The sequence below is a fragment of the Capra hircus genome, chromosome 16, assembly GCF_001704415.2.
Source record: "Capra hircus breed San Clemente chromosome 16, ASM170441v1, whole genome shotgun sequence".
Classification (NCBI taxonomy): domain Eukaryota; kingdom Metazoa; phylum Chordata; class Mammalia; order Artiodactyla; family Bovidae; genus Capra; species Capra hircus.
In genome coordinates this window covers 77469439-77494400 of record NC_030823.1, presented here as the reverse complement: position 1 = coordinate 77494400, position 24962 = coordinate 77469439, and the positions used below count along the sequence as shown (strand labels likewise).

The window sequence follows — 24962 nt, the reverse complement described above, 5'->3', positions numbered from 1 at the left end:
GGCCGGCCCCATGGCGGGGTGGGGGGGCACCTACGAGGGGGGTGGATACGCACACACAGCGGACTCACTTCCCTATACAGAAGAAGCTAACACAGGAGTGTAAAGCAGTTGCACACCAATTAAAAAGAAAAAAATAAAGGTGGAGCCGGCGGGGGGGGGGGAAACAGTGACCGACTCTTGAAAATGAACACTGCCCTTCCTTCTCACTTGCTTGCCCTCAGGCCAAAGATATAGATGATCGACATACTGTATCTGAATCAGTCTCTTTCACCAACATGACGCCAAAATACCAAGATTTCATCATTTCCAAGTGTTTTTTTTTTTTTTTTTTTTAATGGCTAACAAACAAGTGTGATAGATTCATGCAGAAGCTTGGGGAAGAAACCCAAGGTACCAACCACTAATCCTGACTCAGCAATTGTTTTCACCCTTCAAAGCACCACTGGCAACCCCAGCAGGCTGGCAGGGGTGGGCGGTCTGGGACAAGTTTCACTGTAACCATCCGAGCAGGAACAGGGCGCCCCAAGTCAGCGTCTCTAAATTATATGCAGCCAATATATACCCCTTTCAAAGTGAAAAAGAGCTTCTGACCTAGTTGAATCCCTGCCATCCTGCACATGCTTAATAAAAAGACACTTCTTTTTTCCTTCTGGCGTCTACACTCACTTGTTGCCCAGTAACCAGGAAGATGGAGCCCTCCTTTCCGTGAACCACTTGTCGGTAAATGTGGTCGAGAATTAAGAGCTCACTCCAGCAGTTCTGAAGCAGCTTCATTTGGTCATCCACCTGTAAAAGAAATGGAAAAAAAATGACTCTGTAACTCACTACTATTTTTTATTTTGCATGTTTTTTTTTTCCCCCCACAAGAGAACCCACCATATTAGCCTAGAAAACCACCAACGGTCACCAGATGAATTCACACCCTCCCTCCTGAAAGTCATTCTTTGCATTTGGACAAATACATTTCAGGCCACAGAGAAATACTTAAGCAAAGTATCTGTAATCAATGAGCTGCTAGGAAAAGGTACTCCATCAGATGGGTCTACCTGTCACGAGTACATCTATTAGCGTTTGCTCGTGGGAGGGACAGGCGCCTCAGACAGTCCTCAGCGGACCCCACTAGAACGACCCCGGATAGGGACTTCCCTGGCGGTCCAGCAGTTAAGAGTCTGCCTTCCAATGCAGGCAAGTTGGGCTCCATCCCTGATCCAGAAACTAAGATCCATATGCCTCGGGGAGAAAGCCTGCACATCACAGTGAAGACCCAGCACAGCCAAAATAAGAATAAGATACGAAAGAAAAGGAGAAGAATGACTCCCAGAGCCCAGGCTTGTATACCTGTCCAGAGGCTAATACACTGGGCCCAAGCTGAAACAGTGTATGGATATTAGCAAGTCAGGAATTGCCAGGTGGCTCAGTGGTAAAGAATCTGCTACAGGGCAGGTTTGATCCCTGGGCAGGGAAGATCCCCTAGAGAAGGGAATGGCAACCCACTCCAGGATTCTTGCCTGGAGAATTCCATGGACAGAGGAGCCTGCTGGGCCCCAGTCCCTGGGGCCTCAGAGAGTCGGCCACAAGTGAGTGGCCGAGCACACACACACACACACACACACGCAAGCTGCCAAACCGTGAGGATTTATATGAGAAGCAATCAGCACAACAGTTCAAGTGACTTTTGAATTTAGAGGCCCAGGGCCGTTGTCCTCAGTCTCAGCTAGTCCACATCACGCTAGACCTTGACTGGAACGATCACCAAGCCCAGTCTTGATGCTCACCTGCACTTGCTTTAAGATTTGGCCAATCCTCCCACAAACTACCTCCATTTCAGTTTCGGCATGTGAAACACGGGCCGAGAACAGCACCTCCCTCCCACGCCAGCAGAGGGGAGTGAGGTGCAGAGGGCTGAGTCACAGTGAGTGCTGCAGCCACACGACGCCACCCCCTCCCAGGGGACCGCATTCTTCACACACCTATTCAGGCACAAGTCACACATCCACCGTCAGACGTGGAGGGCACACGGATCCATTGCCAGGGCTATTTGTAGCAGCTTCTCTTCATTTTGCAACTGTAACCAGCCAAAGATCTGACTGGGCCTCAATGTGGATACATCATGCTTTTACGTAGATAACACCTGACACTCAGATGTGGTCTAACAGCTAAAATGGGAGGGGTGGAGGAATAAATGAGGAGTTTGGGATTAATATTACACACGACTACACAGAGAATGGGCTTCCCTCGTAGCTTAGTTGGTAAAGAATCTGCCTGCAATGCAGGAGACCCGGGTTGGAAAGACCCCCTGGAGAAGAAAATGACAAGCCACTCCAGTATTCTTGCCTGGCTCCTCTGTCCATGGAGTCGCAAGAGTCAGACACGACTTAGCAACTAAACCACCACATATAGAATAAATAAGCAACAAGGATTTAATGTGCAGCACAGAGAACAATATTCAGTATCTTTAACAACCTATAATGGAAAATATCTGAAAAAATATATATCAATGTATGTAATTGCATCAGTTTGCTATACACCTGGAACTAAACACAACATTGTAAATCAACCATACTCAATTTTTTAAAAAAGTGCTAGCATTTTCTAAACCATTTTTTTTTCAAATTAATTTAACTCACTTTTAACAAACTCATTTTTAAGTGCGTATTCAATGAGATTTGGATAGTTGGGGATTCTTAAGAAGTTTTCACTCACACATTAGCAGTGATACGAGCTTGCTGTTGTTCACTCTCTGTCTTGTCTGACTCTTTGCAATCGCATGGACTGCAGCATGTCAGGCCTCCCTGTCCTTCACAAACTCCGGGAGTTTGCGCAAACTCATGTCCATTGAGCTGGTGATACCATCCAACCATCTCGTCCTCCTCTGTTGCTCTCTTCTCCTCCTGCCTTCAAAGCTTCCCAGCATTAGGGTCTTATCCAATGACATAAGCTTCAGTTCAGTTCAGTCGCTCAGTCGTGTCTGACTCTGTGACCCCATGAATCGCAGCACCCCAGGCCACCCTGTCCATCACCAACTCCCGGAGCTCACCCAAACTCATGTCCATCGAGTCAGTGATGCCATCCAGCCATCTCTTCCTGGGTCGTCCCCTTCTCCTCCTGCCCCCAATCCCTCCCAGCATCAGAGTCTTTTCTAATGAGTCAACTCTTCGCATGAGGTGGCCAAAGTACTGGAGTTTCAGCTTTAGCATCAGTCCTTCCAAAGAACTGACTATTTCCACGAGTCTAGGAAACGGTGAATGTGGTCAAGCCAGCCCTGAACTTAGACTAAATCAAGGATTCCGGGCACAACTGTGCGCTTTCCAGCTCCAAGGGCTTGGCCAAGCCACTTAGTTCTCTCACCCTTATCTTCTCACCTAAAAATACACGAGATAGCTCTTGTCACGAGGATGGAGTGAATAAAGTGTGAGACAGTACATTAATGAAGAAACAGTGTCAAACACGAGGCTCCCATCTGGAAGACCACACTGACCCTGTTTAGAAGGAAAAAGGCAGCTGCAGAGATTGAGGCTACTTTGTGATCAGGAAAACAGACCCAGAAACATCTCCATCAGAAATGATCTGAGCTAGTGAGTCAGCTCTGACCAAGAGGATTGCACTCCTTGAATAAACAGATGTGAAGAGCCACTTGCTGGTTGGGAGTAAGTGTCACGTCTGGGCTGTAATGGTGAACGAGGCAGAAGCAGGCCCCCACTTGTGGCAATGACTCCTCTGCGGGGAGAACGCTCAGCAACACTGGTGCGTGGGCTCGTGAGAGCAGAAGCTCAGACCCTGCTTCACAGGAAACCTTGGGCGCTCTGAGTACAGGTTGGGCTGGGACAGCAGCTGATGCAAATCCACCTGGCAGGTCTCTGAGCACAGCTCACACTAGAAGGCGTGGGATTGTCTTCACGTCCACCCCTGCCCACATCCAGAGGCAGGAAGGAGACAGACTGGCTTTGGAAATCTATTTCCTGGGTCCTCAGCGTCTTTGGACCTAGAGGAGGAAATGGCAACCCACTCCAGTATTCTTGCCTGGAAAATCCCGGGGACAGAGGAGCCTGCAGGGCTACAGTCCGTGGGGCTGCAAAGAGTCAGAAACAACTGAGCAACTAAGCACAGCTTGCTTGGGAGCTGCAACAACGAGCGAAGCTGAGCACGCCGATCTCTCATGCTAGTACTCATCTTCGGCTTTGTACTTGGTGCTGTTCATGTCGTCATTTCTTCTGATTCCACCAAGTGCTGTGCTTGTTTACCTGTCTCCCCGCTTTTTAGCCGGGGGTGCCCGGAAGCAGCAGCTCTTGGGGGTCCCTGCGCCACCTCGGCAGAAATGCTCGTGAGATAAACGGAGGAACACGTGACTGATGGAGGTACTTTCACTCCCGTAAGTGCCTGCCTGCGGCCTGTGTCCCTGGCACTTGACAACAGACAGAGCCACTACTCAGGGGCTCGTGGAGGGCAGGGCCCTCGAACACTCAGATGACCCCACATGCGGGCTGGTGGGTCTGGACCCACAGCTGGCGCTCGGTAAATACTTCTTGACTAATTGTAATTTTAACACCCCTCTCAGGCAACTGATCCCTTGTTTTAAGGCTCTCTGAGGAGGCTTTCCAGGCTGACACCCCATTTCAGTATTTCCATAATTGATTATAAGATATTTTACGTTATCTTGAAATTGGTGAGTATGCAGCTTCCCTGGGCTTTGCGTGTCCTAGCTTGTACGCAGCTCTTTGAATGAAAGGACAAGGCAAATATGACGACCAGCTTCTTCTTTATCTCCAGATAAGAGATGGTGGCAATTTAAAGATAACTTCTCTTTAGAAAACAAGCTTACAGGTGATACAGTGGAGGGGGGGTGGGGTGGGAAGGAGAAAAACTATCTCCTCCTTTCGAGTCAGTTCTCTGGGTATTCACACTGTTAACACTTTCGGGTGGACGAACGGACTATAACTTCCAGGACACATCAGAGCCTCTCGCTAGCTGGCAATGCCACTTCACACGATCCTGCGTTATCAGCTGTAATAAAAGGGAGGGCTTATCTCAGAAGCCTGGCTGCTCCGCGGGCAACGACTCAGGCTGACATTATAGATGAGCGTGTGAACAAGCGCAGGCCTCACGGGGTTGCCCGCACCCCTCCCCACAACCCAGGAGGTTAATCATTAGAAACCTGTGCTTTCTCATAAGTGCAGTGAGGCTGGCAAACAATTAGAAGAAGCAAAATGTGTGGATCTTTCTCAAGCCCACACGGAACTTATCAGAGCCTCTCTGATGCCCCCTCCCCCTTTATCTTCTCACCGTCTGGCCACGGAACTGTGAGTCCACATTCCCTCCCCCAGGGGCCTTTATTTGAAAATCAACGTCATAAGTCACTGTGGGGCAGCTTCAAGAAAGGCATTTAGGAAAACGTTCAACTGACGTGGGTCGGTAACTGAAAGTAGACAAAAACCCATTTCCCATTTCTGATCATTAAAGCTGGTGCGTACCAGGCCTCGTACTAGAGACTCGGGGGACAAACGGAGGTGACCAGGTCACACCCTGCCTTCAAGAAAGTCACACTGCAAGAAGCATGGGAAGGGTCCGTCTGTTATTATAGCCCCATGTGTACCAGACGCTGGGGCCGCTTCACCCTGCTTCTTTCTCTTTTAATTCAAACTCTTTATTTTGTACTGGGGCAGAGCCGCTTAACAATACTGTGATAGCTTCAGGTGAGCTCTGAAGGGGCTCAGCCATACACACACATGTATCCATTCTCCCCCAAACCCAACCCTGCTTCTTTCTTGAGGGGACTCCCAGGGGCTCGGGAAGCTTAGGAGAACAGTGTGTTTAAGCAGGTCTTAATGTTGTAGGATCATTTAATAGTATGCCTTCTTTTTTCTCAGTAGATTCTATTAAAACAACTCGGAACAAAATATTTAATAAGTAGTGTGATGATTCTAAGGAACAAAATATTTAAGAAGTAGTGTGACGATTCTAAAGATGACACGTATACACCGCTATATTTAAAATGGATAACCAACCAACAAGGGCCTACTGCATGGCCCAGGGAGCTCTGCCCAGTGTCACGTGGCAGCCTGGATGGGAGGGGAGTCTGGGGAAGAACGGGTACATGTGTGTGGGGTTGAGTTGCTCCGCTGTCCACCTGAAACTATCACAACACTGTTGTACTCCAATACAAAATAAAAAGTTAAAAAAGTTCATTACGATGACTGCAACATGTCTTAACCTATTTTCTGCTATATAAGTCAATAATAAACCACTTATTATTTATATTGGGCTTCCCTGGTGGCTCAGCTGGTAAAGAATTCGCCTGCAGTGCGGGAGACCTGGGTTTGATCCCTGGGTTGGGAAGATCCCCTGGAGAAGGGAAAGGCTACCCACTCCAGTATTCTGGCCTGGAGAATTCTATGGACTGTATAGTCCATGGAGTCACGAAGAGTTGGACATGACTGAGCGACTTTCAATTATTATATATATTAAGTCAATAATAAACCACTTATTATCTTAAAAAAAAAAGATTTTTCAGAATCATTATTAATAACATCCAGCTATTATTTCTGGACAAAAGAAAAAAATCGCAGAAGGTGGACTTCCATTCGTGACAATGATGATGACATTTATAAAGAAATATTCAGAAGCAGGGAAAGGAAAATCAACCCCCCAACAAATCAGCACCAACTTAGCAACTCTTAATAAGAACCTGCTTTGGGCAAGACACACACACACAACTACTCGACCCCTTTACTGTCTTTATAAGGAACACTGATGGTTATCTGCAACCTCTATAATAAACTGCTACAAAGTCCAAGAAAAAATGATTTCACATTAACAATGATTAAACAGGCACTAACAGCAATGTTGTACAAGAGCAGTAACAGCCAGTCAGGCTCCCCTGTCAATTGTTGCAAAACCCAACAGATTTACGAGCAGAAGTTCCTCCTCTCTCGGAGGACAACTGAAGTCACTCTCGGGTGTGCTTGCTAGATCGTGTGGCCGCGGGCGCACAGCACAAGGACTTACCTGGCGACACTCAGCCCTGGGCCTCAGCTCTTCTGCCCCTTTCTACGTTTCTCCAGCAAAGCAACAAAGGATTTTTTTTCTCCCCTTGGGATCGAAACTCTCTTCCCGGAGAGGGAAGCAGGAGGCAGAAGGGTTTGACTGTGGGGTATCTGCCTCTTGCTTCCACTCCCCTCAAGTCCCTTCCATGCAGGTCCCGACCAAGGTTCCATGGAAATCAGGACCCAGGTGAGTCCCCGTGCTTCTTTGTCAAGTAATTCATCACATGAAAGGTGTTGGTCGGTGAGTCCTGTCCAACTCTCTGCAGCCCTGTGGACTGCAGCCTGCCAGGCTCTTCTCTTCTTGGAATTTTCCAGGCAAGAATCCTGGCACGGGGTTGCCATTTCCTTCTCCAGATCTTTCCAACCCAGGGATCGGACCTGGGTCTCCCGTATTGCAGACAGATTCTTTACTGTCTGAGCCACCTGGGAAGCCCTCAGTTCATCACATACACAGTCACTAGAACAATCTATTGCAGTCAGGCTGTTCCTTCAGACACAAGACTCTTCCACATTCCCTAGATTCCCCTCCGAGGACCTCTCCCAAAGCAGACCTCCCTGACCAGGGCTTGGGGAATGGGCACCACTGATGAGTGTGCCCACTGGCCGTGCCATCCAGGAACTGAGGGGTCGAGTGGCTGCCCAACAGCTGGCAGCCTCGACCTCTGGGGACATGGGCCACCTCCACACGCTGGGGGGGAAGAGCTGGGAAACGAACGTGCAAGCTGTCAGCAGAGGAAGGAGGTAGAAGATTCAGCAGACCAGCCCTCGATCTACATCTCGAACGTCTCAATCCAGGGGCAGGGGATGCATCAGGGGCCCGAGGCCTCCAGAACCCTTAAGGGGACCACCCTGAGCCCCGGATCCAAGAGGCGGCGCCTGCGGCCATCGCGAGCCAGCAGAACAGGCTCAGCAAATCCTTGGTTTGGAAATGAGGGATCCTGCGACTTCTGCTGCACGCTTTCCATCCAAACAAACAAAATTCACTTCAAAGGCAGATGCTTCTGAAATTGCTTCATTTATCAAAAGTATTCAGGTTCCTGGTACACATTAATTCTCAGGAATGCTGAAGTCAACACTTTTTTTTTTCTTTGTAATCTTTTTAAAAGATTACATTTTTAAAGACTTCATTGAATTTGTTACAATATTTCTTCTGTTCTATGCTTTGATTTTGGCCACAAGGGATGCCCGATCTTAGCACCCTAACCCAGGACTGAACCCACAGCCGCTACACTGAACGGCGCAGTCTTAACCACTGGACTGCCAGGGAAAATTCTTTTACTGAAAGATGTGCTAACACCAGATACTCAGTGCCACCTTTTTATCTGTGTACGTACGAGGTAGTGAGTGAGAGACATATGTGAGGTTTGGAGGGAAAAGATGCATAATGTATGTGAGCGTGAAATATCACTTGAGATCTATTCATCAACAGACAACTTAATACAGTCTAGCCATTTCTTTCAAACAGAATGGTAACTCAATGGACAAGAGTCTGAGTGAACTCCAGGAGTTGGTGATGGACAGTTAGACCTGGAGAGCTGCAGTCCGTGGGGTCGCAAAGAGTCGGACACGACTGAGCCACTGAACTGAACTGAACGCATTTTTCTGCACCCCTGAAACTAACACAAAATTATAAATCAACTGTGTTGTTGTGCTCAGTCACGTCCGACTCTTTGCGACCCCCTGGACTGCAGCACGCCAGGCTCCTCTGTCCACGGGATTTTCCAGGCAAGAATACTGGAGCGGGTTGCCATTCCTTCTACCCAATATAAAATAAAACAAAATAAACAATAAAATAAAATGCAACAACCTTAAAAACTTCTGAAGCAGTTTCTAAGTGAATAGAGTAAAAGACGGACGAGGACAGAAATGAAAAAGTGGAGACTAAGGGAAAATAGAGGGAGGAGAAGTCGAAGCCAAGGACGGCGTCAGTCCCCAAACCAGCTGTCCCGGGCAGGGAGGGGCCACAGCGGGGTCCTGTCGCCTGAGCGGCACCCTGACTCGGACTGCGGACACACGCCGCCCGGCACGGCTTCCCTAGTGCTGGGCTCCAGAGAGAAGTCTCGTGTGCGTCTTCACAGGAGGACTCTCGATGGCATGCAAGCCAGGCAAGGACAGCATCCCGGCCACAGACAGCACTGGGCTTCAGTCAGTGAAGCTGCCGGTAAAGCTGCTGGCGACGTCAAGGGGGAGCTGTGTCAATCTGATGCTAGAACACGACTTTCTGATGGCTTGACTTCCAAAGATAAACTGGGACACTCCGGAAAAGGAGGGAAAGTCAAAGTGAAAGTCGCTCAGTCGTGTCCGACTCTGCGACCCCATGGACTTTGTCCACGGAATTCTCCAGGCCGGAATACTGCAGTGGGTTAGCCTTCCCCATCTCCAGGGGATCTTCCCAAACCAGGGATGGAACCCAGGTCTCCCACAATGCAGGCAGATTCCTTACCGGCTGAGCCACAAGGGAAGCCCATTTATCACCTGGTTCAGGACCATGTGACATTGTGAAGGGGACATTTGGGCTTTAAAGCTCGGAACCCTGGGTTCCTGCCTTGCTCCTGGGTTCCTCACCATGTAACTTTGGGCAAAGAATTCAGATTCCTTCAACCTCAACTGTTCTCACAAGCCACTGTTTTTGTTAAATGAGATGAAACACAAGTGTGCCCGGCTGGGCGGCTGGCACACTGCAGGCTAATAGTAGGTAAATCTCAATCTAACGAAATAAAGGAAGGCTAAATATAAGAGGTGTTAAATGAAGTACGAAGGAAAAGTTTCAGGTGATGGGAAATGTTGATGAATGAGAAATCTTTTAAAGCCGATTAATGTGAAGTATTTTCCAGTGCTTTCTGCTAGCAGGTATTGTTTCATTTATGACCACTGCCTGTTTCCTGTCTCGTTTAGAAGTCTCCTCTTGTACAATTAGGGTAACGTTTCTCACATGTCCGACCAGGCAGATGGTCCAGCCATGAGGACAAAGCCCTTTAAGCCTGGTTGGAAAGGCCGGAAGGCATCTGTGAATTCGATGGTCATTTTCAGAATAGGGCAACAAGATTAAGATTGTAATCTTCATTTCCCAGACACCGCCTTAAAGACAATAATGACACCAGCCAGAGAATCCTGGGGAAGCAGTGGCTCACTGTCTGGACAACAGCGGTTTAGGCATAAGTGAGGGAAGGTTTTGGCTGCCCTGTGCCCCATGAAATGGACTCCCTGCTGGAGTTCTTGGGACACCAGGTGGAGAAGAAAGATGCAAGCTCTGTGACGCCCTTAAGGTCTGGGGATGCAGCTTCCCCTCTGTAGACTGCGTTTCAAAGTCAGAAGGAAAAAAAAAAAAGTTCTTAGAGCTAAAAAATGACCTTGGGTCCTTTTTTGGCTGGCTGCTTCAATCAGGCTTTTCGCCAAAGAAAGGAGGAAAGAACCCAAGTGGCCTAAATATCACTCACCAAAAATACAATTGAAATTAAGGCAGAGGCAAAGGAGAGGTCCCTGGGGACCATGATGGGAATTCACTGGGCACAAAGGCTGCTGGGAGAATCCCTCCACCCAGTTCCCCAGTGAGACAGGAGGATCTGCTCCCTTCCCATGATTCAGCTCCCCTCTTAAGCTGGCAGGGCTGAGGTATGTGAACCTGTGCCTTCAGAGACACCCAGAAATATGTCAGAGCGCTGGTAACCTCTAGCCCTCAAGAGTCTACGTCTGTAACTCTATTTCTGTTTTGTAGATAAGTTCATTTGTAGCCTTTCTTAAGATTCCTCCTACACGGTTGGTGGGAATGTAAATTGGTACAGCCCCTATGGAGAATGGTATGGAGGGTCCTCAAAAAACTAAAAACAGAGCTACCATAGGGTCCTGCCACCCCAGTCCTGGACGTATATCCACAGCAAAACACGGTCCAGAAGGGAACATGCACTCCAGTGTTGTCCAGCACTGTTCACAGCAGCCCGGACAGGGGAGAAACCTAAACTTCCGTCGACAGAGGGATGGAGAAAGGAGACATGGTACGTACATACGGCGAGTATTCAGTTCCATTGAATATTACTGAGAAATTAAAAAGAATGAAATAATGTCACCTGCAGCAACGTGGACGGACCTAGAGATTGTCATGCTGAGTGAAGCAAGTCAGACAGGGAAGGAGAGACATTCCGACACTCCTTCTACGTGGATCCAAAAGGAACTTACTTGGAACACACAGACTCCCAGACCTAAATGAAGTTATGGTTGCCAGAGGGAAGGATCGGGGGTGGGGGGCAGGGATAGCTCAGGGAGTTCGGGATGGACATGGACACACTGCTGTATTTACAATGCATAACCAACGAGGTCCTAATGAATGGCACAGGGAACTCTGCTCAGCGTCACATGGCAGCCTGGGTGGGAGGGGAGTTCGGGAGAGATTGATACAAACGTAGTGATGTGGCTGAGTCCCTTCGCTGGTCCCCTGAAACTAACACAGCATTGTTCATCAGCTAGGCCCCCATACAAAATAAACAGTTAGAAACAAAACAAAACTCCAGGAGTCAAAGGGTGAGCCCTAAGTGAGGGATGATTATTTTGAGGTAAATCACTTTTGCTTTGCTTCGTTAATGCTTACTTGACCAGCACCGAAAGGGCCCTTTAGTTCAAAGACTTCATTTTTACAGAGCGGGGAAACTCTGTCCGGGTGGGCTGTGGTTCACAGAAGCTGACTCGGGGGCCAGAAATGGGACGGGAACCCAGGCGTTCCGAATCCTAGCACAGCGCCCTGTCACTGAGCCTTCTTCATACAGGACTTAAAAGCGAGTCTTTTTTTCTCTGAAAGTTTTTATTATTTTTTAGAATACAAATTGCCTCAATTTATTTCCTGCAGGGAAATACACTAAACGTATAATTTCTCTATTTCAGATGTAAAAAAAGGCTGATTTAAGAAAAAAAAAAAAGTCCTTTGGAAACATACAAAAACATAGTCACCCAATGACAGAAGCCTGCAGTTTTTATCTGGACATAAAATCTAGACAGGAGTTCTTCCTTATTTCCATGGAAAGACTATGAAGGTGACTTGAATGGAAGGAGAGCTAAGGCCTGGCATTTCCTTAATCCCAAGGGGTGTCTGTCCTGTGCCCCCAGTGGAAATAAGGGTGTGGTTCTTCTGGGTAAAGTAGACCCAAGAGGAAAAAGGGGCCGAGGGGGAAAAAAAGAGCGTCCTCTCTTCACGTTTTCGAAAATCCACAAATTACGGTCTGACATCATCGACTCAACAGCCATGAAGTGGAGCAAACTCCAGGAGACGAGTGGACAGGGGAGTCTGGCACGCTGCGGTTAGGAGTCGGGCACGGGGGAGCGGCTGAACGGCGATGCCAACCGTTACTCGTGTTTTCCTCTTCAGACACTCAGGCAAATAAGAACTTAATTTGACCCCTTTCCCCTAGCAGCCCCCATCTGACCTCAGAGGATGTGTCCCCTGGGTCAGGACAGAGTGAGTGGCCCCGGCCAGCTGTCTGTGGGGACCACCTTTCTGGGCTGTGTCCCTGGGGCAGCACCGGGGCTCACCTCCCTCAAACCTCTCAGCCTGCACCTTTGCAGTGATGCACCGGCTTCCCAGTACCGTGGGGCCACCACTGAAAGGCCCGGTAGCCCCTGCGTGGTCCAGCCTCAGCCCCAGAGGACCCGAAGGCAAGCTGAGTCACCACGAAACTCCGTCCTGCAGCTCGGCGGGGGAGGAGGACCTGGGACTCCTCAACCCCCTGAAGGGCCCAGAGTAACCATGAAGGACATCAGCATCATTTAAACACTGTTTCCCAACGTCGGTCCGCACTGGTTTCGAACATTTTTTTAGTTAAAAGGGGAAGACATCCTACGAAGCTCCACAGTAATGGTATTTGGAATTAAATTCACAGAAGCGAGATTTTTAGTAGCAGCATCAAGAGCTCTCTGCACCTGTATCAGGAGGGCGGGCCTTACAACACGTTTCCCATTCCTTTGGCCTGTCTTAGCGATGATGGCCACTGTTCACGAGTTATTAATAGAAAGCATAGGCCTTCCAGCTGTGACATGCAGGACTTTTCCCATTATGTCTTTATGACCAATTAGGACTTTCCCCTGCAAAAAAAATTTAACATTTTTTTCTCGACTATGATTCAGAACCTAGAAGATACCGAACAATCCTAACTCACTCCTTGGCTAGAGGGCTCAGAAGCTTCACCAACACAGGACCCAGTCAGGCCACACGGTGGGCAGGCCCATCCCCATCCCAGCTCCCCGGGGCCCGACTCAGCCCTGTCTGAACTGCAGAAGGGACGGGACGATCAGATGGGGCACCCTGGGGTCTCCTCGCTCTTTCAACTGCTCAGAAGGAGCTCAAACACCAATAAACAAAGTGAAGCAAGTCAGCAGGAGAAAGACCAATACTGTTTATTTGCACATATCTATGGAGTCTAGAGGGCTTCCCAGGTGACGCAGTGGTAAAGAATCCGCCTGTCAGTGCAGCAGACACAGAGATTCAGGTTCCACCCCCGGGTGGGGAAGCCCCCCTGGAGGACAGCATGGCAGCCCACTCCAGGATTCTTGCCTGGAGAATCCCATGGGCAGAGGAGCCTGGCGGGCTACAGTCCAGAGTCGCAAAGAGTCGGACAGAACTGAAGCGGCTTAGCACGCATGCACTCCTGGAATCCAGAAAGCTGGTACTGATGAACCTTTCTACAGGGCAGCAGTGGAGATGCAGACACAGAGAGGGAGGAGAGGGTGGGATGATCTGAGACACTGCCTGTGCTTACTCCAGTAATGGAAACATATACATTACCATACGTAAAACAGAGAGCCAGTGGCAACCTGCCGTACGATGCAGGTAAAGGAACCTGGCGGGCTACAGTCCATAGGGTCCCAAAGAGCTGGACAGGACTGACGCGACTTGGCTCACATGCACAGAGGGAACGCGAAGCCAGCGCTGTGCGCCACCCTCCAGGGGAGGGACGGGGAAGGGGGTTTAAGAGAGAGGGTGGGTGCCTGTGGCTGATTCGTGGTGATGTATGGCAGAAACCAACACGGTGCTGTAAAGTAATTAAAATAAAAAATTAAAACACAGAGCAGAGTGTTCCTTCTGGTGACCGCCTGCCTTCACAAAGGTGGGGTTGGGAACGTGCCTTAGACGGGGAATCTCACAGAAGCCTGAACAGGAGACTTGGCCTGTGAAGAAGTTTCAACATGAAAACCCGTTTCAAAGTGGTATTTCACAGACGTCCCTTTCAGAAATCCCTAGCCAAGAATGAGGTGTAAATTCCATGTTACAAAAATCTGACCCGTCTACTTGCCTCAGATACAGGCTTAACTCTCTTTCCCAAAGCAAAATTTGGCTAGAAAATGAGCAAAATGGAGTCTAGGAGAAGCTGACTGCTGCTTGCTGAGCTCGGCGCTGGGCTGGGGCGAGGAGGGGTTCACGGGTGACTGGGGAACTTCTCAGGGGGCTGTCACCCCGAGGATGGTGTAAGGGGGCCTGGGGGCGGGGCGAGTCTCTTGGAAACCAAGGCTGAGGCTTAGCAGAGTGCTGAGCGTGTTCCCGTCCAGCTTGAATCTGGAATCTACACTCAGAAGAAAGAGGAAATGTTTGCTACTGCACTTCTAGAATTCCCAAGGCCCGTTACTTCCAGGAAGACGTACACAAAGGTCACATAAATGTTTTACGAGCTGGATCCACCGAGCCAGTGCTTCCTCAGTGCTCCAGCAATTAGAGGGTGACAGGAACACAGGGATGGCAGCAACTTTTGGCAAAAAGAAACACGATGGGGTGACTCCCGGGTCCTAATGACCACGCTGAGCAGGCATCATTTAATGAAGAAACAAGCTGTGTTTGTTAACATCCACATTATGATCGAAAGCAAACCATCTGTCTATATTCAAATGCATCTAATCTCTCCTTTGGGCTCACGTGATTGAGAGAGACTGCAGAAGAGAAACAACTCCTCACAGTAGAAAAGCAACCCATCTCTTACTTTTTTTTTTCTGAGTAAATAAAAAACGAGTCCCTAGGCACCCAATGGAAAACCTAAAAACGAGGGTGTTTGCCCATCCACCTTTTGGCCTGCTAGGATCCTCAGCTCGGAAAGCTGGCCATCCACACAACCCGTGAGCTGATCAGTTCAAGGAGGGGCATGCCCACGAGCCCAGATCAATACGGTGAAGTATGGAGATGGATCTCGTCCCGGCCCAACTGCATTAACGAGCTCCTCTCCATGACCTTTGCCCGGTGGTGCAAATTAGACTCCACCACAAACCACATTCTTCAGGGGGGCCCTTCCGTCTTTGCCGGCTTTTAATCAAGCACACTGCAGGCAGACCTCAAAGATGACCGTGAGAAATTACGGTGCATCCTCTGCACAGACTAGGCCTTGAGGAATTCGTCCAGGTTGTCTGAGATTACGGACAAGACAGCGTACATGCATGCTTTTAAAGCATGTTCTCCTAAGAAGCACCCCTTTCTCCGTTTTTTCACTGAAGCTCCTGGATGTCTAAGCAGGAAGCCCCCCTAGCGGCCTCACGTCATCCTCATTCTGGAGGTCAGGAGACGCAGCACCTGTGTGTCTCAAACGCCAAGGCACCCCTAGTTCACAGGGCTCTTAAGACACAGGCTCCGATTCACCAGGCCCTGCAGCATGTCTAACAGGCTGACTGAGGCCGTGCTGATGGGACCACCACCTCTCGAATGGAAAGTTCTGCAGATTTCCAGGAAGCAGACAACCCCCTCTCCATCTTGAATGGAAAGTTCTGCAGATTTCCAGGAAACAGACAACCCCCTCTCCAAGTGCGAATGTGTGTGCACACACAGTCTAACACACACACACTCACAAACCAACGTTTTGGGCCCACAAATACAGTATAAGGAAATATACCCGATGGCAAGGGGTGAGAGCTTTGCAGTCGGTCAGGGCTGATACAAAGCCAGATTCCACCAGCGGCCCACAGAGGAAGGTTGGGCAAAGACAACTTCCTGAGCCTTCCAGCGTCCATCAAATTCCTTTTTAAACAATTTTATTGGAGTAGAGTTGATTTACAATGTTGTGTTAGCTTCAGACGTACAGCAAGGCGATTCAGTCACACACACACATATATTCATTCTTTATCAGACTCTTTTCTCACATGGGTTATCACAGAATATTGAGCAGAGTTCCTGTGCTATACAGTAGGTCCTTGTTGGTGATCCGTCTTACAAAAGTACTCTATGTATTTAATCCCAAGCTCCTGACTTACCCCTAGCCCCTCCCCAGCTCCCATCAGATTCTAATAAATGCTGACACTTTGAACTTGTGGTGGGAGTTCACCAAGCTAGCACATGCCTAGAATTTCCGGCAAGGCTTGGGCTCAGGAAATGCTCGCCATGTTTAGAGGACACCATTGTGAGTCTTTCTACAAAAGCCAGGCACAGTCCTGCATCCTCAGATCAGTCGTTACTACCACCCAAGAGTTCAACCCAAAATGAAAACCAAAGCACCAAGTCCAAGCTTTCATCTGGATGGGGTCCCTCCGCTCACTTTCTTCCCTGTCCTGGGGGCGACCAGACAGAAATTGTAGCTGATGCACAAACCCAGAGGATCTCGACCTCAGCAAGGGAGCATCGTGGTGCCCGGCCGCCCCTCACCAGGGATCATGGTCCAGGTGAGTGGGCGTGTGCTGGGGAGGCTGGGGCTGACCACGGCAGGGGACTGCGTGCCCTGTGACTCCACAACAGCGACTTCACAAGCACTGCAGCTGGGAAGATTTCATTCCCTGGGGTCTCCACTGACTGGGTGATGCGGAAATTCTGGTTTGAGAAGTGCATTCAGCTGGCATCATGCTTTAGTTCCCTTGAGAGAGGACATACCCACAGGAGGGATACCCTAAACCACCGGCTTACAAGTGCGGTCAGAAGGTCTTCCTGTTTGCGCTCGGATGAGACTCGCCCTTTGACCCTCTGCCTCTCAGGACTGTGCTGAGGCCCCAGGATGAGATGACATCACTCTCCTGCTAAGTGGAATGTGGGCTGGTGAATTCTTGTGCTTTAACCGTTTCTCAGTTCTAACTCCAAAGACATTAACATTGAGAGTTAAGACTCACATGAACTAAAGGTCTTGGAGTCCTCGGTCATTTTTAAGCACGCAAAGGGTCCTGTGATCAAAACCATGGAGACCTTTGGGACCAGACTTCCCTGGGGGTGTTCAATGGTCAAGACCCAGTGCTTCTAACGCGAGAGGTTTGAATTCAATCCCTGGTCAGGGAGCTTCGATCCCACATACTGCATGTCACAGCCAAAAAAACATTTTTTTAAAAAAAGTTTGAGACCCCTGCTTTAAATCAGTATGGCATTTTCATATGAACATGGGTGAAATTTCTGACAAATGAACCTTGCTACGCAGTGAGTTCAAAACTCTGCTCGGGTTTGTGGGAGGATCCTCCAGAGTGACAAAGCAGGGGTGCGGACAAGACGCAGAGACAGACATCCAAGCAAGCGCGCCTGGGGAAAGAAGCGGAGAGCCTCACGGGCCCCAGAGCCTGACACCCAGTTTCAGAGATCTCCGTGACTGCACTTACACTGGGCCCCGCAGTGGCTTTGAGTCTGGTGGTGGCGGTGTGGGAATATAGACAGATCAGCTGAAAAAGAAGAACAAGCGGGAAACTGCAGTTGCAGAGGACGGGGGGCAGCTAATTCCACCCCGAGCCACTGCGGAAGCTTCCTGGGTCTGGGGTTGAGCGCAGCGGCTTCTGATGAACGCAGTGAAGGGCTGCCCACGCGGGCCCAGCACAGCAGTGGCTGCGTGTGAGCAGTTCCATGTGTCTGGAGTTGGGGAGGGACGTGAACAGGCGGGGGTGATGAGATGCCTGCTGGGGAGCCGTAGCTTGTTCTGCACACGCCGTGGGCAGCTGAGAGCGGCGTTGATGAAACAACCCAGGAAACGAGCTGGAGGGGCTGTGACCCCAGGAAGCCTCTGGGCGCTGATGTCAGTGATGAGTCCGTGTGTCCGGAAACAGAGGAGTCTCGGGGAGAAGGTTTGTGGGCCGCATCTCCAAGGTCGCGCAGTGTGACAGGGAGAGGAAAATACTGTTTTGGGGCGGGTCAAGGCAGGGGAGCCGGGGAGGGAACATCAGGAGTCGCTGCAGGGGAGCCTCAGGGGCGCAAGAGGGAGAGCAGGCACAGGCCGGAGGCAATGCGGCCAAGGGCGCCGGAGGCTCTGAGACACCTGAGTGTCTCCCTGCGGGGCGGGCCCAGGGTGCGGGGACCCTGATCGGAACGGAGGCTGGTTGGGAGATGGGCTTTGTTGAGAAGTGGAGCCTTGCAACTGCCTGGCGGGGGAGGGAACCTGGTGGAGGGACAGCTGGAAAAACTGCCGGGCAATGAGACGTCTAACAAGGGTAAGAGAACGTGGGAGACAGGGCAGCGGAAAGACAGCCGAGAAGGGTCCCTCGGCTCCACAGCAGGAAGAGGGGCGCCGAGCTAAAGGCACGGCGGAGAGCTTCTGAGTGTGTGAGTGTGTGGATGGGCAGGTGTGTGCCTCTATGGATAATACCTGTAGCTAAATCAGGGCAGGGAGGTCAGAGCTAAGAAAGAACTCACCTGCACAAGCCCTTGGACTTCTTCAGAAGCCGCAACCTGCCTGCCCTTGGCTTCTCTGTCCCCAGTTTTAACCCAGGTCAGGGTTGCAGAGAAAAAAAGGGACTCACATGTGCTGAGACTGTCCTCTCCTCGGGGGACCTCTATTATTGCACTCGCCATATTGTAAAGCAATTATCTAAGGGTTTTGTTTTGTTTTTTTTTTAATTTCTAAAAAAGTTTCCGGAACTCATTCTCTCCCCGCCCTCCTGCCCCTCCATTAATAACAGACATAATTATTCGGCATAAATCAGCCTGTCTGACGTGCTACAGTACGGGGGAGCACAGAGTGACCGAGCGGCTCAGGGGAGTGGGTCATCCTTGGCTCCTGCCAGCCTTTTCCCTCCCTCCAGCATTTGTCTCTTGACCGCGGAGCTGGACAGGCTGATGGCCTCACAGCTTCCCTCCCCTCCCTCCATCCTTCTGAGGACCAGAGACAGCAGGCCTTCCATCAGACCCAAGAGATGCAGAGAGAGTCATCCAGACGCGAGAGAATTGTCTTGTAAAGGTCTGGGCAACTAAAGAAGAGATACGAAATGCATACAAATAAACACGCCTTCTGGTTGCCGGACTACACCAGGGATCTCCCTACTGCAGAGCCCTGGAGATGTAGTTCTTGCTGGGGAACAGCCTTCTCTCCTCTCCCCCACTCCAAACTGCACTGGTCCTCTCCCCCCACCTCCCAAATAGCACTGGTCCTCACATCTTACACTCACTCATGTGCTCTCCTATCTGAGGATAGAGACCATTCCATCTCCATGCATCCAGGTTCTTGCACAGTGCGCTGTGCAAATATGATCTCACTTTATTTAAAATTACCACATCAACAGTACACAATCCCTCTTTTACAGATAAGGACACTAAAGTTAAGTTCCTTTCCTGAGAGCATGTGACCACAAAGGCCAGATCTAGGATCTGGGGCAAGTCCGACTCCAAAGCCCATGCAGGACTGGGTTTCCCAGTGGTCAGTGCAGGGGACGTGGGTTCCATCCCTGGTCAGGGAACTAAGATCTCACGTACCACCCAGCAAGTCCAAAAGATTAAAAAAAAACAAAAAAACAAAAAAACCAAAAGCAAGGAACAGAGGCCATTTGATGAGGCCTCCACTAAGGCAATGGCAACCCACTCCAGTACTCTTGCCTGGAAAATCCCATGGACAGAGAGGAGCCTGGTAGGCTGCAGTCCATGGGGTCACAAAGAGTCTGACATGACTGAGCGACTTCACTTTCACTTTTCACTTTCATGCATTGCAGGAAGAAATGGCAACCCACTCCAATATTCTTGCCTGAAGAATCCCAGGGGCAGAGGAGCCTGGTGGGCTGCCGTCTATGGGGTCGAACAGAGTCGGACACGACTGAAGCGACTTAACAGCAGCAGCAGCAGCAGCCACTGCAATGAGAGGCAAGTAACAGTTTAGTCAGTGCCCAGCAGCAAGCACAGGAATTTGTATCAAAAACAGCAGCAGACTTCCAGGTATCAGTTAAGGAAAGAAGAAACTGACGTTTCCAGATCAGTGGTAACTCACCCTGGAGCCTCCCTGGGCCACAGTCCATTACCTTCAAGTCATCTGACCTGGAACAAAACAGCTTACAAAACGCCTGATGATAGAATTCTGAAATTACCGACCTGAGCCTGGATCCCCTTGCTGGCCACGCAGCAAGCCAACCTACTGACACCGGGTTGTGGCGAAGGAAAGCACAGCGTTTACTACAGGGCGCCAAGTCAGGAGGATGGGCAGCTCGTGCTCAAAAGACCTGAACTCCCCACTGGTTTTTGGGGAGCAATTTTTAAAGCCAGCATTTAGGGTGAGGGCTGCAGGGTGTGTGACTTTCTCCTGATGGGTGGGTGATCCTAAGGGGTGATGTGTGGGCAATCCTAATCATACTCCATTTTCCTTTGTTCCCTGACTGCTTTTTGTCAGCTGTGTTCCCTGACTTCCCTAATTAGTACCTGCTTGAGTCTGCTCTTTGGAAGTCAGGGAAGGCCGAGGACATAATCCCTTTTTCTACAAACACGAAACAGGGGACACAGAAAGGCTTTTGTACCCTGAAAGGCCCTGTGGTGGTGGCTTAGTCCTAAGTCGTGTCCAACTCTTGTGACCCCTTGGACTGTAGCCCGCCAGGCTCCTCTGTCCGTGGGATTATCCAGGCAAGAATATTGGAGTGGGTTGCCATTTCCTCCTCCTGGGGATCTTCCCGACCCAGGGATCAAACCCGGGTCTCCTGCACTGCAGGCGGATTCTTTACCACTGAGCCACTGGGGAATTCTGCCCAAGGGTCCTGCTCAGTTTCAATATCGGATTTTAGCACTGCCCAGCCCGGCACTATCCTGAGGCTGATCCTCCTGGTGAGTATACTTGCTTTCCTGTCACACTGTGTACCTGCAGGTAGAGTACACTTTGATATTTCATTTTGTGATGCCAAAAATGTTTATTAGGCTTATATTATCGAATCAATGAATTAGAGAAGGTATCCCAAAAGGATTGATGCATTTTTAATGAAACCACATAACTTATGCAGCTCTGGAGAGTTACCAATCAAAGTCCACAAATGGGTACCATTCAGCTGTCACAGGAAAAAGTATTTCTAGAGATTCTAATCAGGCTTTAAAAGCATTGTTTATCTACATGAGTTTCACCCTTCTTTGATTCATCTAATAAAGTTACTATTAATCTGTGAAAAAAATCATTATTCTCCTTAATCATTATTGTTCGTTTTCACCTTGACTCTGAGAGTTGAAAGGGACACTAACTATTACAATTATCTTTGAACACAGCCAGGGAAAGTATTTGAAGTCATAGTATGCACAGGATGGGAAAGCTGCAGAGTCTCTTGAAAACTTAAGCAAAGGGGGAGCAGAAATACTCCATGATTTGGACCTTTAATCCTTGATTAGGCTGGCTTGCTAAATCACAAATGCTTTTATTAAGTCAGTGTAATTACTCAAAAAGGATTCACTACCACTAAAATATATAAAAAATATACTGCTCAAAGGAGGGATGTTGAATCTCTAAGTCCTGAGATGTAACTAGACGCAACTGACCCTTGAGAAGTATTTACCGAGTGAAAGAAGGGGTCGTAAAATTATCTGACCAGCTCTATGGCAATTCAGCCGTACGCGTATGACCTCAGCTGTGTACGTGTAAGGAAATCGTATTTCGCGTTTCTTTGGTAGCGACTGTTGGTTCCACACAGGGTCCAGGCTTTCATTCTCCAGGGTCTATTACAGGGCTGCATAGGAGCCCACAGAATTCACAAAAATTCATCTCATCTCATCATTGAAATGGTTTAGAAACTCTGTATGAGCACATATTTAGACTTTAAATTACGTTTAAAGTTGATAAGAAAATTTAAATCTCAAATGACACAGGCATTGACAATTTGGTTAACAAAAAGGATATTCATTACTCTAGAAGCCCCTAGAAAAGGCAACTGTAAGTAATACTTTAGGATGAAATTAATTGATTTGAGAAATAGAGTGAGTTGAATTATAGTATATATCTCTTTAAAAAGTCCTTCTTACTCTGCCCTACCCTGTTTGTAGGCCAATCTAAATTGTTTATGTAATATCAAAGTATAGTGACAATAAGATCACAATATATGTTTTACGTTGTCGGTAGTCTGGTATCTGTAACCCACTGTCTCATTTAAAGTCACCATAAGTTCTGAAAAACATCTTAACTGGTAGAAAAATTGTGACTTTTTTACCTTTAAATGAAAATAAATGCTACTCAAAACATCAGAATTTCTAGACTGAAACACTTAAGAGACATATAGTCTGAGTTTAGCCTCTAAGGGCTTATGTTAGAAGAGCCATCCTAATTCCAGAAAAAATATATATAGATTCTTTTCAGATAGCTTGCATACATTTTTAGATGAAAAACCTGATTAATAAATGTAAAAGCTTTGTAGATTCACAGCAAGCGTTTTGGGGGCTTATGTTGAAAAGCTGACAACAACTAATTATACAAATCTGACTGGACTAATCAATTACTCAGATCAACATTAGGTGCCTATTATAGACATAAACACGGGAATTATATCTCCCTTAAGTAATGCACTAAAATCATGAGCCTAAAACATTCTAATACCAAACGTGATGGTATAAGCAGTCTAATTATTAAAAGTCCTTCCAAGCAATGAATTGACTTTTATGTGAACATGTAAGACACTTTTTTGTTTCAGCTTGATGCCTATTTTTGTAATTTGCTTTATGTTTTTATAACAACAAACGTCAGTGAAATAATTAACTAGTACCAAGGACCCTGGTGCAAAGCATCTAATGCGATGATGTCATAACCACCACAAAACATTTTTTGTTCTTTAAGGAAATTTTTAGAATTGCATACACGATTATGATCGCTAGAATGTAAACATACTGATCTTTTAAAAAGTGCATCTGTGGTTTCCCAACTCTGTTCTCTGCATCTTTCCCCTAAACCAGGGTATTCTTAGAATAATGATAACAAAAACGTCCTCCTACAAACAAGCTTTCCAGCTGCCTGTCAAATATATGCTGTTCCTTCCTCCAATGAGGACTCTGGTATTTAGGAAAAAGCAAGCTCTTAAATACATTCAAACCAGAGGAAAACCAAAAATAGCAGCAAACAGACACCTGCCGCCGAACAGTGACAAATCCCACTGACACCGCAGTGACCCCCCGTTAGTCAAGATTTAATTAAGGGCATAATTAAGGCAGTGGAACGGAACGCTAATGAGTGTTTTTTTAATACGGGTAATTATACGTAAAAATACAAAGTGTGATGGAGACTTAAATATATCATTAAAATGAACGGTATAGAATAACAAACAGAGGGCAAAGTGTGCCACTTCTATTGCTGTGAAGAAAAAAAAAGTTGAATCAGTCTCAGGTTGAATAATACTCGGGCAAGTTTATGTTGGCTCCATGCTGGGAACATTTGTTATTCTAATTTTGCAACAATAAGCGACTACGGGTATTGAGATCCTGTTTTCAATGCAGATTCCACTGGCTTTGAAGTCTTTCTGCAGTTAGCGTTCTGTCCAACTGCAAATGAGCAATTAAGAGACTGTTTGCAAGTATGTGGCTTCCTCGCTTGCCTTCTGGAAGAGTCCATCTGAGCGGGAGACTGACAGATGCAGGGGGTGGGGGCTCCTCACTAATTCAGAGTGAGCTCCCATTATGTGAGAGCCTTTGATCTGATCTCCGCCTTAGGCAGGGACAGAACCTACAGGATGGGGGTCTGCTGGGGAAATAGCAGGAGGAAGGGGGAAGAGGGCTGAAACAAAGTTGCCAACTCTGCAAAAGGTGAAAAGGAGGCGATCAAGTCAGGAGCAGAAAGTCTGCAGCCACCACTGCATATTCTGGGACAGAAAGCATCCCAGCGGGGTTTGGGGCCTGCCCTCCTGCTGGTCCCCTGGACTGGTTTGTTGTTGTTTAGTCGATAAGTTGTGTCCAACTCTTTGTGATCCCCGTGGACTGTAGCCCGCCAGGCTCCTCTGTCCATGGGATTTCCCAGGCAAGGATACTGGAACGGTTTGCCATTTCCTCCTCCAGGGGATCTTCCCGACCCAGGAATTGAACCCGTGTCTCCAGCGTCGGCAGATGGATTCCCTACCACTGAGTCAGCAGGGAAGCCCACAGGGACCTCATCCATCCAAGCAACAAGTGGACAAGGAGACGCCACTCACCATCCAACTATCTCTGTAATAAACGGTTCTGATTTTAAAGCTTTCCTTAAAATAGCCAGGGCATCTTCCTGTGGGTCTCTAAAGTCTGGTCTAACCTCCACTTTTACAATATTCCAGAGGAAAAGAAAAGAACATCTCTATAAGCCTACAGTATTTTACAGGTGGCTCAGTGGTCAAGAATCTGCCTGGACATACAGGAGATGCTGCTCTGATCCCTGGGTCAGGAAGATCCCCTGGAGAAGTGAATGGCAACCCACTCCAGTACTCTTGCTTGGGAAACCCCATGGACAGAGGCCTGGTGGGCTGCAGTCCAAGGGGATGCCAAGAGTCAGACATGACTTAGAAACTGCACAACAATAACCTAAGCATATTACTAGGAGAGCCAATGGTCAGACACTGTATCTTTCCACTGCGGGCCAGGCTTGAGGGTGTCTGAATGAGGATTGGGACAACGGTGCCTTGTCAATATATGTGAATTTGTGGCACAGCTGGGTCCCTCACGTAAAAATTAAATTCCTATTGGCGCTTATATATTATCAGATGGGTTGCCCGATATTAACTTCTTATAAATCCCAAGGTACTATGATGATAATGAGTTTGCCTTTGACAAAAGTATTCGGTATAAAAATGTCTACAAACAGAATTTTGACACTGTATATACTCACCAAACAC

At 48.3% G+C, this 24962-nt stretch overlaps 1 protein-coding gene across 3 annotated transcripts in view; it reads right to left on the bottom strand.

The window, feature by feature from the left end:
- Window positions 1-24962, bottom strand: part of NR5A2 (nuclear receptor subfamily 5 group A member 2) — a 125370-nt gene that overhangs the window by 48277 nt on the left and 52131 nt on the right. For all 3 annotated transcript variants that reach the window (XM_018060819.1, XM_018060818.1, XM_018060817.1), the window contains one exon: window positions 667-786. In XM_018060819.1, coding sequence (XP_017916308.1) covers window positions 667-786 — 120 coding nt within the window. The remainder of the gene's footprint in view (window positions 1-666; window positions 787-24962) is intronic.